Source organism: Eurosta solidaginis, chromosome 2 (genome assembly GCF_040869045.1).
Source record: "Eurosta solidaginis isolate ZX-2024a chromosome 2, ASM4086904v1, whole genome shotgun sequence".
NCBI classification, from domain to species: Eukaryota; Metazoa; Arthropoda; class Insecta; order Diptera; family Tephritidae; genus Eurosta; species Eurosta solidaginis.
This window is the reverse complement of record NC_090320.1, coordinates 299,131,420-299,144,898: the sequence shown is the minus strand read 5'-3', so window position 1 is coordinate 299,144,898 and position 13,479 is coordinate 299,131,420. Positions and strand designations below refer to the sequence as shown.

General features: G+C 34.6%; 1 protein-coding gene across 3 annotated transcripts in view; it reads left to right on the top strand.

Moving 5' to 3' along the window:
* The window catches only part of dpr3 (defective proboscis extension response 3), a 663,598-nt gene that overhangs the window by 628,528 nt on the left and 21,591 nt on the right, over window positions 1-13,479 (top strand). For all 3 annotated transcript variants that reach the window (XM_067768746.1, XM_067768745.1, XM_067768747.1), the window contains exons 7-8: window positions 904-1,378; window positions 4,545-4,642. In XM_067768746.1, coding sequence (XP_067624847.1) covers window positions 904-1,378; window positions 4,545-4,642 — 573 coding nt within the window. The remainder of the gene's footprint in view (window positions 1-903; window positions 1,379-4,544; window positions 4,643-13,479) is intronic.

The following is a 13,479-nucleotide window of genomic DNA, read 5'->3' as shown; positions in this document are numbered from 1 at the left end:
CTTTTCCGGTGCTGTTCCGGCATTGACTATAAAATCATTTTGGTACTATTACTTTATTGTGTTCGAAATAAATTTTGGACTACTTCAGTATAATTTCGGAATTATGGTCAGGATCATATCAGAATGTTTTCAGTATAGTCTCGGAGTATAGTTTGGGGATAGCCCCGTATTATTTCGAAATCCTATCATTTAAGAAAGATCATTTTAGTTTTATTTCAAGATAATTTGTCTGTTTCGGGACTATCACGTAGTTTCAGAAATTTTTTTGGTATCATATCAGTATTATTTCGGAACAGTTTTTTGATTGTGTATGTGACCATACATGTCGGAATCATTTTGGAACTGTTTTGGAGCAATTTTGAAGATATTTGGAAAATCGGGAGCTTGACTCGTGAGAAATTCTAAATTGTTGCTTTAGGAATTATTTTTGAACTGCTTCAGAATAACTTCGCAATGGCTTTCCGGATAATTTATGGACTACTTCGAAACATTTGAGATTGTTTTTAACATTAATCCGGAACCAATTTTAGTCTACGCCCGGAACATTTCGGTTTTTTTTTTCAATATTCGACTCGTTTTGAGTAATTACGCTAGAGAATGGTTGCAGGATTATATGGGGACTGTTTAACGATTACTTATAGATAGCTGATTCTTAAATATTAAATACTTTCATATATTTTATTCAGTTATAATTTCCTCGGAGTGGTTTGGCAAATGGAACATCATCTGCCAATAAATATTCGAGTGCATTATTGAGCACATTGTTTGCATATAAAAATACAGCCAACCTCCTTGTAATGCACATTCCTACAATAGTTTCCTTATTAACGAAAATTTCTTTTTTATATTATTGCTAATGTATAACTCATATATTTTATCTTCTTTCTGTTTTCTTACCCGCAGAGATACCCGCCGATTCTCGTGCCATCATCACCGGCCCAGCTGATTTACATTTCAAAGTTGGAAGTGCAATTATACTCAACTGTCATGTGCAACAGCCTAGCAAACGTGTTATTGGGCCGATTTATTGGTATCGCGGCGAGCACATAATCACGCCTTTTGAAGTCTCAGAAGATGACATCGTCTACACTGGCAGCAGCAGTAGCAGGTGGGGTGGCAACGGCATATCAACGGCACAAATGTGGCCGCCAACGCTTGCAGACAATGAGGTGGAAACTGATGTGACAGCGACGATAACAAATGTCAATTCGTACACTGGTACTGCTGCTGCTGCAGGCAGAGTGTGGAACACTGCACATTCGCTAACAACGGCAACAGCAGCGGCAGCACAACATGATGGCTTAACGAACGAAATTACACCGGACTTTATGTCGCGCATAGCAATGGAGTCGCATTTGGGTGATACAATGAAATCAAGGTAAGTCGAAAATGCGTAAGAGGTACACAAATTGGCTGGCAGTTGCCAAAAGGCTTACGTGGCAACGAACGATTTATACATATGTATATGTATGTATGTAGTAGTATTTATATACATGGATTACAACAAACAACAAGGGTTGTGCATGCGAATTTGTAGCCAAAAGCTGCTTTATTCCGTCGATTGCTTGTATGTACGGGTTGCTAAGACCAAAATGTCACAAAAGCGATAACATTGTATCTCCACGCGCGAAACGGAGCGTGATGAAAATGTGTGTACGTGTGTGTAAGTGTGTTGGCATACATTTTCACATGTCATCTTCGTTTTGATTCTTATAAGGCGCTGGTACGCGCAAAAGACCCAACGAAGCAGCAACTGACAACCACAGCGTGAATAAATATTTCAGCCTTTACATTTCAATTTATTCTAATCAATTATTCTTCTTCTTCTTTTGGAGCAAAAGTTGTCAACTACTCATAAATTTATTTATAGTTCCGAAGCTGGCGGATTTCTCTTGCATTTCCATATACATGGATAATATCTTCGCGTATCTTCACTTTCTATTGCATACAAGGGTCATTCCATGGAATTTGTGCTATTTGAGTTTTGTTAATTTTACACAGATTCTTTTTAAATGATTTAAGAAAGAAATTAGAAAACTTAGAAAGCTACTCAAATTCAAATTTAAAAAAAAAAATTTTAAATTTGAACAAAAACTTGTAGCGTGTTATTTGCCCCTATGCTTGAATTTTACATTTTTTTAAAGCTTTTGCAAAACTAATTTCCTATTTTACATAATTTTTTCAATTTATTTAATTTGTATTTTAGTTTTTCTTAATGTGTTTTTTGAGCACCAAGAAGTTTCTTTAAAAAACGTACACCAAGCCATTTAAGAAGAAATGTTGGAACCTCGGATATTACTGAAATTTTAAATTTAAAAAAATTATGTAATCTTAAAACTTGAAGCTCACAAAGATCGTTGCGCCTATTCAGAAATTTTACATTGTTTGGAATTTAAAAAAAAAATTAATTTAATATTAATTGTTTTTTAGCCCCAATAATTTTACTAAAGAATTGTTTCGAATTAATTAAAAAAAAGTTTTGAAAATTCGGGAGCTACTAAAATTTTGAATTTGAAAAAAATTGAGAAACAAAAAAATTTTGATTGCAACATTATTTGCTCCTATAATTTTACATTGTTTTTAAGTTTTTTTTTTATTTTAGTTTCAACTTAATTTTTTTTTTTTTTTTTTTTTTTGTCAAAAAAATTATTTTGTACTTCATTTTTTTTTTTTTATTTTTTGTTGAAATCGCAAAAAATTTCTAAAAAAACACTTAAAATTTCTTAAGATTTAAATTTGAAATTTAAAAAAAAATTTAAAAACTTGAGAAAGCTTCAAAAAACTTTAGCTGGCAACTTTGTTTGCGCATTTGTTTCAATTTTACACTGTTTGAAAAATTTTTTTAATTTTTAAGTTTTGTTTCTATAACATTTTATTTGTATTTTACTTTTTTATATTTTGACGCCTCAATAACTTTCATAAAAAGCTTTTTCCACGTTTAAAGACATCGAAATTTTGTATTCGAAAATTAAAAAGGAATTAAAAAAAATTTTAAAAAATTTAAAAAAAGTTATAGGTTGCAACTTTATTTCAATTTTACATTGTCTGAAAACTTTTTACCCTGTTTTCATAAGATTTTATTTATATTGTATTTTTAAATTTTCTGAAAAATATTCTTGCAGAAGAAATTTAGAAAATCATGGAAATTTTGTAAAACTAAAAAAAATATCGTTAACAATTTACAATTTTGGATTTTAAAAGAAATTTCGAAAGCGAGAAAAGTTCTGATTTTTTTGTGTTTTCAAGGTTTTTTTTTTTTGTTGGTAAAAATTTCTAATATAAAGACACAATAGCTTAAACTGATTAAAATCGCCAGATTTCAAGTGCAAGTATAAAGGAATCGAGATAGATATAGACTTCCATATACCAAAATCATCAGTGTCGGAAAAGATTTGATTGAGCCATGTCCGTCCGTCCGTCCGTTCGTCCGTCTGTCCGTTAACACGATAACTTGAGTATATATTGAGATATCTTCACCAAATTTGGTAAACGAGCTTAACTGGACCCAGAATAGATTGGTATTGAAAATGAGCGAAATCGGATGATAACCACGCCCACTTTTTATGTATATAATATTTTGGAAAACAGAAAAACCCTGATTATTTCGTATATAATACACCTAGAATGCTGAAATTTGACGTGTGGACTGATATTGAGATTCTTGAAAAAAATTAAAAAAAAAAAAAATTTTAATGGGCGTGGCACCGCCTACCTGTGATAAAATCAATTTTACAAATATTATTAATCATAAATCAAAAACCGTTAAAACTATCGACAAAATTCGGCAGAAAGGTTATAGTAAAAGCAACCTTTATGCTTTAAAGAAAAATTTACGAAATCGGTTAAGGACCACGCCCACTTTTAAATAAAATATTTTTAAAAGGGTCGTGGACGAATAAAAGAAGCTATATCTCTGCAAAAAAAGCTTTATATCAATGGTATTTCATTTCCCAAGTGGATTTATAACATTAAATAGGAAAAACTTCAAATTTAAAAAAATGGGCGTGGCACCGCCGCTTTTATGACTAAGCAATTTTCTATGTTTCGGGAGACATAACTCGAAGAAAAATTAACGGATCGTAATAAAATTGGGTACACAAATTTTCCCTATAGTAGAAAATTATTCTAGTAAAAATGGACGGGTCGGTTAAAGACCACGGCAACTTAGATATAAAACAAGTTTAAAAGGGTCGTAGACTAGAATAACTAGCTATAACTTAGCAAAAAATAGTTTTGAATCAATGATGTTTCACTTGTCAAGTTTTATTGTAAGAGGAAATGGGGAGACATTTTTTTTTAACGGGCGGTGCCACGTGTTAAGTAGAAAAGTAATTTATCTGAAATAAAGTTTGAAGCTCACGCTGAGTATAAAATGTTCGGTTACACCCGAACTTGGACAGCTTTACTTGTTTTTTATTGAGTTACCCACATATCACAGCTACTCATATATGTACATATGCTACATACATAAAAAGCATAACCATTTATTCATTGTTTCCTTACTTTTCATTTAACCCTTTCTTCTTCTTCTTTTCCTTTTTTAGGTTACGCATTGCAAATGCACAGACAACGGATACAGGGAATTACACTTGTCAACCAACAACGGCGAATGGTGCCAGCGTTATGGTGCATGTGATTAATGGTGCGTAGCTTTATTTTAACTCTGCTTCTTTTCGTCCCTTTCAAAATGACTACTACATTTGTTAGTTCTAGTGTAGAGGTTGTATGTACATATGTATGTAAGTTTGCGTTTAATGGCTAACGCGACTGCCAAAGAGGTCTGCTATGTTGCTTATTCATCCATTTCCATATACACCAGTGCAACGTTAAGTTGTAAGCTGAGAATCAATTTGATAATAGTAAATTCAGTGTGAAGTAATGTTGTAGGGGCTTATAACTGACAGTTGTACAAAAGCAATTTCTCACACATGCGGATGCAAATGAGAATTTAAAGTAATTTCATGTTATTAGTGTGTTGTACTCAATTCTTTACATGTGTAAGTGTGGGAATATTTATAATTGAGAGGTTTGCAGCGGAAGGATTTAAAACGTATGAATGACTGAAACGAGAGTAAAACTGAGACAGCTTTACGAATCGATGTATCTTATGGATCGCATTGTCGGCCAGTGACGACTGCTTCCTGTAAAAGGTTTGATACATACATCAAAGGAGTGTTCGCATAGAACTCTAATAATCCAGACAGTGTGAAAGCAAGGTAGTAAAAGAAATTCTTGCACACTGGCAGGTTATATAAACGGCATTAAGCCAACGCTTCATGATTACTGATTAGATATTGAATAAAACAAACCATTCCTATATAATAATTGCGTTTATTTTATTTAACAACTCAGTGAAACAAACGGAAAGCAATTCTAGAAACCATCAAATTCGTGAAATATGAGCAAAGTATTGATGGTAGCCTTAGACTTGTAAAATGCTCAAGGACATAACAACAAAGTCTTCAAATATGTTAGGGAATGTCTGTTATAGTCGCAAGCCGTAAAAAATGCATATATTAACATTAACTGTTATTTGGATTAATCATGTATTTTCGTTCTAGTAAGACCCGCGAAGTACATCTGGAAATTTTTATTTAGGCTAACTGCAGCACCTTCTGTGAAATAGGTCGATGTTGGCCAGAGTTTGTTTAAAGACACGAATAATGTGGTACGGCGATATTATGGAAGTTTATTTATGTTCAGTTTTGCCATTTTTCAACTCCCCAGGTTATGTTATAGATGACACCCTTCTTCTCGTCCATGTATGGCCTACACGGTTCTGTGCCATTCTATACAGTGTGCGCCGTCCTTTCGTCGAATATGCTCCGAGAAGTTGAGCTTGCTATCTCTAACCTTACCTTCATATATTTCGTTGATCTACGTCTTTCAATTTGTATGTCCTCTGCTGTAATATCAATGTTTTCTTCGTGAAGATGATGAGCTCAGTATTTCCTGTCGCTAGTTTAAGCCCGCGTTCAGTCAGACATTTATTTACGCGGGGTATAACTTAGTTAATTTAACGCAGTTTTGTGGTGCTATCTTACCACATCGTATTCGAAACCGACGAAGAGGTGCTTTTGTCTATGTCTCAGTAAAAAATAAGACTGTCGGAAGTACTAAGCTCGAGATCAGAGCGTTGTATTATATTATGGACAGTTTTGCTTTTATATTCAACTCGTTTTGGTCGTAAATCATTTGGGTAGTCACTTAAGATATCTAGACGATTGTATGTTACCTTGGATAACCGCCTTAGTGCTTCACACTTGTCATTCTACCTGACTAAGCTATCGACTTGATTAGTGGCACATTATATAGGCTTTCTTTACTGCATATATCGCTTCTGCTATGGCAGCAATTATAGGCTAGCCTTTAGCTCCAATATAGGTGAGATCACCCTCCCCCATCCTCAATTTTTGCCTTAAGGCGCTACCTCGGAAAGCAAAATATCTTTTTTCCTCCAGTTTTTAGCATGTTGAGTTTGCTGGCGACGTAAAATTTGCATATACTTTGCCCTTCGAAATGGAAACAAGTCGTACTGCAGAAGATTCATGCTTTAATACATTGCTTTTACATTTTTAAACAAAAAGAGCTGAGTAGAAGGCTTCATATGACATCTATAGCACAATAATAGCCCTAATAAGGTGAAGTTACCATTTAACTGTGAAAGTTGCATACAGTTCTATGGAGTTGTTTTTGGATTTGGTTTTGACTCTGCTACTTTAAATATGAGCCCACCTAACAAACAAAAATGTTTCGACAACAGTGTCACCTAATGGGCACCCTAACCGGATGATGTGGAATATTGCTCGTTAGTCAGGATATTGCACTGAAAAGAATAATTTGTACCATTTGATGGCCGTTTGCAAATATACAGTATCGTCCTCATTTCGTCAATATTCAGGACAGGATTCAGTGTAACTATTGCAATCGATTTAAGTCCATATTTAAGTTATTATTATCGAAATATCGGTTCACTATCGGCTAATTATCGCCGAGTCATCGGTTTCTTATTGGCGTGCCATCGATTTTATATTGATGTTTTATAGGTGTCGCTTTTCTAAGAAACTGATGGGTCGTCGATAACTCATCGATAACAAATCAATAACACGCATAGACGAATATGTTTACACACTAATTGGAAATATCTCTAAAGAACAATCGATAGCTTTTCTGTTACAAATCGATAACATACCGATAGCTTTTCGGTAATGTACCGATATTAAATTGATAATTTATTGATACCGAATCGATAACTTTTGGCCACATATATAATTTTTCGATAACAACTCAAGAACGTTAAGTTAATAAATCGATAACATAATATCGATAGCAAATTTATAAAACATACACAACAAATCCATAACTCAACCGTATCTGGTCGATAAGTTATCTAAAAGTCACCGATAATCATCGATAAGAAATACACTTCACGCCCTTTAACCGGTCGATAACAAGCCAACATCTCACGCATACTGAAAAAAGTTCCGTCCTTACTTACAATTCGTGTATTATGAGCGTGTGAGTCGCAATTTTGACTTTCTATCCTTCATTGTTTATTTACTACATCAACTATGAGAAAAGGGTAAAGTCATTTCTAATAATGTGAAGCATAGCATAATCTTATTAGGGTTCAGTTGGTCTTATATATGACTATCAATAGAAATTTTACGCGTCCAACGCTTTTATTTGATTGTCAGATCAACGCCCTAGATTGATGAGGAGTATGATTACTAGTACCTAGGACCTACCTAATTATTTTCTAGCTTTTAGTATTATTATTACTTCATGTAAGTATTGTTTTCAATAAAACCGTTTAACTTAAACATTTTTTTTTAATTATTTTATTTTCAAGTTTTTAATCTTTATTTAATTGCTTATTATTTCTCATTCTATTTACTTCATGTAGTGACTCATTATTACAAGGACTCTTTCCTGACAATTTGTCACAATCCAAGTCCTCAATACATAATCCTTCCAAAGACTTTACTCGACTCTGCGCCACGTATGCTTGTCCCTCCTCGAACTCCAAAATATTTTGATGTCACTTCTACCGGACTGTATGTATTATGTGTTCCAAATATGAGCCAAATCAGACCACAAATACAATTTTTTTGAATATCTCGATCCTTGCGCCACCTAGCGGCGATATTTTTCATAGATCACTTTCTATTCTTGTATGTATTGTGTTCCAAATATGAGCCAAATCAGACCACAAATACGATTTTTTGAATATCTCGATCCTTGCGCCACCTAGCAGCGCTTTTTTCATAGGTCGCTTTCTATTCATGTGTGTATTATGTGTTCCAAATATGAGCCAAAACGGACCACGAATACGATCTTTTGAAATATTTCGATCCATTCGCCACCTATCGGAGTTCTTTCTTCTCTTATTATAGCATTGTCATCGGGTTCTGAACTATATTCCAAGTTTCAAGCTTGTAGCTTATCAGGAAGTTACTTAAATTTCAATTACAAAATTCGTGCCGGCCAACCAGCCAGCCAGTCAGCCTGTCAAGTCAGCTAAATAAAACCGTTTAAAAACGCACAAACGCAACTAAGATTGCTAGCGATGCTCGTCTTATAGTATATGCGCGCATGTGTGTTAGTGTGTGTGTGTAAATGCATGAACCATGCTGTACTTAGCATATGCAAGAGCACGGGGAAGTTACGAATAGTAAAGCAAAAAAATAGTTTTATCATCATATGTCGCTGTTGGCTGCCACATTAACATACCAATTCAGTTGTGTATGCATGAACGCATACATGCATATATACATACAAATGCATAAGTACATATTTACATATAAATGGTTACTTTGACATGACAGCAATGAATTTGTTTTATTATACATACGACCAGCCACTTTTGTCATTAGTTATGTGCTAAGTGTAAGAATGTGTCTAGAAAAAAATTTGCGTAGATTTATGTTTATTTAACATATTTATATGCAATGTAGTATGTTGTATATGTGTGTGTATGCATATACATATATGAACCAGCATAAGCTGAAATGTCGGTTCCGCAGAAAATTAATATTAAAATATACATGTATTGTATACACAAATTTAGATGAACCAACATACACGTCAGCAAAACATATTTACGTATGCGCATAAGTGGTAGCTTAGACAAATTGTTAAATCTAATATTTGCGTGCGGTTTTCTAATCAACATTAACATTTCTATTCAATTAGTAGAGTTCTATGTAGTGTGTTTAGGAAGATAAAGATGTGCATTAAGCATTTTGTGGATGGACTCTATTCCATTACATGAGGTGACGGGGAACAGTTGTTAAAATAGTTGGTAAAATAGTTTGTCAAAGCTTGCATTGTTGGAGCATTATTAATATTGTGGCGAATATTAACATCACTATGTTGCTACTTACAGGCCACCGTGGTGTGATGGTAGCGTGCTCCGCCTATCACACCGTATGCCCTGGGTTCAACTCCCGGGCAAAGCAACATCAAAATTTTAGAAATAAGATTTTTCAATTAGAAGAAATTTTTTCTAAGCGGGGTCGCCCCTCGGCAGTGTCTGGCAAGCGCTCCGATTGTATTTCTGCCATGAAAAGCTCTCAGTGAAAACTCATCTGCCTTGCAGATGCCGTTCGGAGTCGGCATAAAACATGTAGGTCCCGTCCGGCCGATTTGTAGGGAAAAATCAAGAGGAGCACGACGCAAATTGGAAGAGAAGCTCGGCCTTAGATCTCTTCGGAGGTTATCGCGCCTTACATTTATTTATTTTTTTTTTATGTTGCTACTAAATAAATGCACAACAACAATAAAGCAAGCCGCAACACTTATGTACATGTACATATTAAAGCAAGCACTCACACTTACCTACATGTACACATTACAGCAAACAGCCACCATATGTACAAGGCAACGAAGTATATCCACACACATAGTCAGCAACTCGAAACGAAGAGATTAATTCACATACACATATGTAGTCATCAGCTGAGAGCAGAAGTTGTTACTCACACATACACACGCATATAGCTAAATAACCAAGTATGAGATACAACTGTTCCGGAAGGCAACATAGTGAAAACTCTAGACCTTATGGGAAATATGCGAACGGTGTAACTGAGAGTGTAAAATCAGCGCGGTGCAAGCGATAATCAATCAGTTTAATTCAAACATGCTATTAGTTGTGAGGTGAATTATGATTGTGAAGTACTACTCCCTGAAGAGTCTAAATAAAGACCGTCTTGCAATACTGAATATTGGAGTTATTTATTCGACAGTTCAGCGGCGATTCGAACATTAGCTCAAGGTTTATAATTATCAGGAACTCCCCAAAATTAGTTACAATATTTATCCAAAGAATTTCCCAGAACACGATCTGTCAAGAGCTTCAGAGGACAGCTTCTAATCAAAAGCAATCACATACCCAGAGCTTTTTACTTAGAGTGCTTCCTGAGTTGTAAAGTTGGCATACGCGATCTCGCAAAACGAAAAAGCAATGTGTTTCTGTGTAGCTTTTTATTAGTTCTAGAGTTCATGAATAGGAAAACCAGAGCTAAGAATATGCATCAGAGCCCCATGGCAATCATTTATTGATTTATTATACAAAAAATGTTAATGTGTAAGCATCTCTGCTCACGGAATTTTAGAACTCAGAATCTAAGCGCAAGGCAAGGGTAAGCGTAGCCTTTGGAAGTGGGTGCTATATGAAGAAATAAAGAATATAAGTGAAGGCGTAGTGTGTGTGATTACTATGCTGTATAATACAGAACGCGAGCGCAAGCTTAGTCAATGTAAGTGGTAAAATTGATATAAGCGAAAAAAGACATGAAATTAAAGCACGGTGTTATCAATTTGTTACCGATGAAATATCGGTTTATTACACTTATGTATGATATCGACGAGATATGGACGAGTTATAAAAGTTTATTGAAGCGTTGCAAATGTGCTTTCGAAAACAAAGGTTATTAATGAATTACCTATTTTTTATCGACGAGTTATCCCCTTGTTGTCGAAAATTTATTGATTTATTATAAATAATGTCGATCGTCATGAGTTTCTTCATGCACTTCTTATCCAAAAGTTCTACATATGTTATCAAGAATTTCTCCGTTTGCTATCAAAATGTTATCGATTATTTATCGAAAGGCTAGAGATATGATATTACAAAGTTATTGATTCAATATCGAAAAGTTATCGTTATATTTTCGGAATTTAAACAATTGGTTATTGTTTTGTTATCTATTTGTTACCACCGACACATCAGTTTGTTGTGAGACCGATGCCGACAGTATTTCAATCGATGATACAAGCCGAAAGTAACCAATAAGAAGTCGATGACTCTGCGATAAAAATCCGATAACAAACTGATAACTTGACGATAATAATTTGCTATCGATATTCAGCCGATAATAAAAAAATAACTTATCGGCATCGATTGTTACCAATAAGCAGCAGACTAATTAATTTTCGAAAATCCCGAAATTATTTTGTTCTGGTAAAGTTATCACACGTGTGGCTTAACTTTAACCCATGTTCGTCCATTAACATCGATAACACTCTACAAAACCTTCGGGGAGTGTATTTATCGCTGCAACAACAACATACTGCGCTACGGCAAACAAAAAAAAAAAAAAAAAACAAAAAAAACTTCTGCAGGTTTGGAGAAGAAAGTTTATGATTTGAAGCACTTTGCGGTATTCTATATTTTAAATAGTATTCGGTGACCGGACGGTTTATACTATGAAACGAGTCCATAAGTGATCCTAAAATTGCCCCAAAATTGCATCGGAATCATTTCCAAATGATCTTTTCCCTTCAAAAATTGATCGAAGTGCGTCAATCCATTACACATGGACAAAGATGGAATTTCGTTACATACTCGTATTAGTTGATATGCATGCGCATCGTCGGGTACAGTGCAGCCGTCAGGGTTGTTTTCAGGGCTCCCGTAATGCTAAGCATTGATAATCTGCATACCCTCTCAAATTTTTTGAGGTAGGTTGTTGTTGTGTGGCTTTCCACCAAACAAGAATTATATAGAATGGGGCTTACAATCGCTGTAAAATCCCAATGAGAAAGAAAGGGCGATAAGTGTTACCCCTCCTAGCTTAGGCCTGGCCCAATTCGGGACCTTGTACGTCTTTGTAAACAAGACCATATCTATATTCTCCGCGTTGGCTGTCAACCGAATCGAAACTCTAAATATATTTAATATTTTTGAAAGCTGAGCAAATCATGTTTTTAGCTTTGATGTATTCCCATTTTATTTCCTCAACGGAACCCATCTAACAATTTATTCCCAATTTTAAAATTATTTTTCATTCATATATTTTGTGTAGTTGTTGTGGTTTTGTTGGCTTAAATACAATGTTTTCACTAATGATATCATCCTCATTTATTATTTGAGTGAGCTTAATTTTGTTTTTTGTTGATTATGAATGGTTTTTCTGGTTAAACGGTTGGTTTGTTTTAGGTTGTCGTCACATCTGTGCACTGCGCATTATATATGAATGTGTATGTATGTTTTTTTTATTGTATGTATGTATGTTTGAATGTTGCACATATAAGGCATTTGTCAGAAAATTTAATGTTTAGTACCACCACAAGTGTCACATGCTAACAAATCTGTTTGATTATTGTATTTAATTAAGACGGAGGTACTTTTGATGTGTAATTAAAATAAATTGGAATCATTCGTGATGAAAGGTTTTACACAAAAGTTTCGGCACATATGGTAGTATTAAAATTTAATGGGATAGATTTCAGCACTAAAAAAGCAGAAAATTGAAAGAAAGAATAGATTAGTAGAAATTGAAAGGTTGGTAGTAAAAAGCAGACATTTATTTTGAATCATTCCAATAATGCGGACTGCGGACTCTGCCTTGCCTTTCAGTCTTTCAAGAAGGATCCATAATACAATGTGAGAGATCACAAAAGTAGTTGTGAGTTGTCAGGGATGGTCATCATAACACATAACCCAGATATGCACTTTGCTTGAGAACTTCTCTAATCTTTAACTGGATTGGGACCATTAAATGGATCTGAAATTTTCCCACAAAGTTCAATGACGCTAGTTATTTTGGAAGGCTCTAGAGGCACGTTTGTTACACTTATTCGTCCCATAAAATAATAAATAAATGCAAGACGCGATAAACTCCGAAGAATTTTTACGCCGAGCTCCTCTTCCAGTTCGCGTCGTGCTCTTTTTTTTAATATTCCTTACAAATTGGCTTGATGGAACCTACATATTTCATGCTGACTTCGAACGGCATCTGAAAGGAAGATGAGTTTTCACTGAGAGCTTTTCATGACAGAAATACACTCGGAGTGTTTGCCAAATCATTGCTGAGGGGCGACCCCGCTTGGAAAGACACATTTGTGTACATATACGAACCCACGTCCGGAAGTTCTTTAAATTCGTTAAATATGTAAAAGCTTTCTCTTTTCTTCTGTTATTCCTGAAGTTAATGACAAATCCTTTGAAATCTGCAGTTCAATCAGAACTCA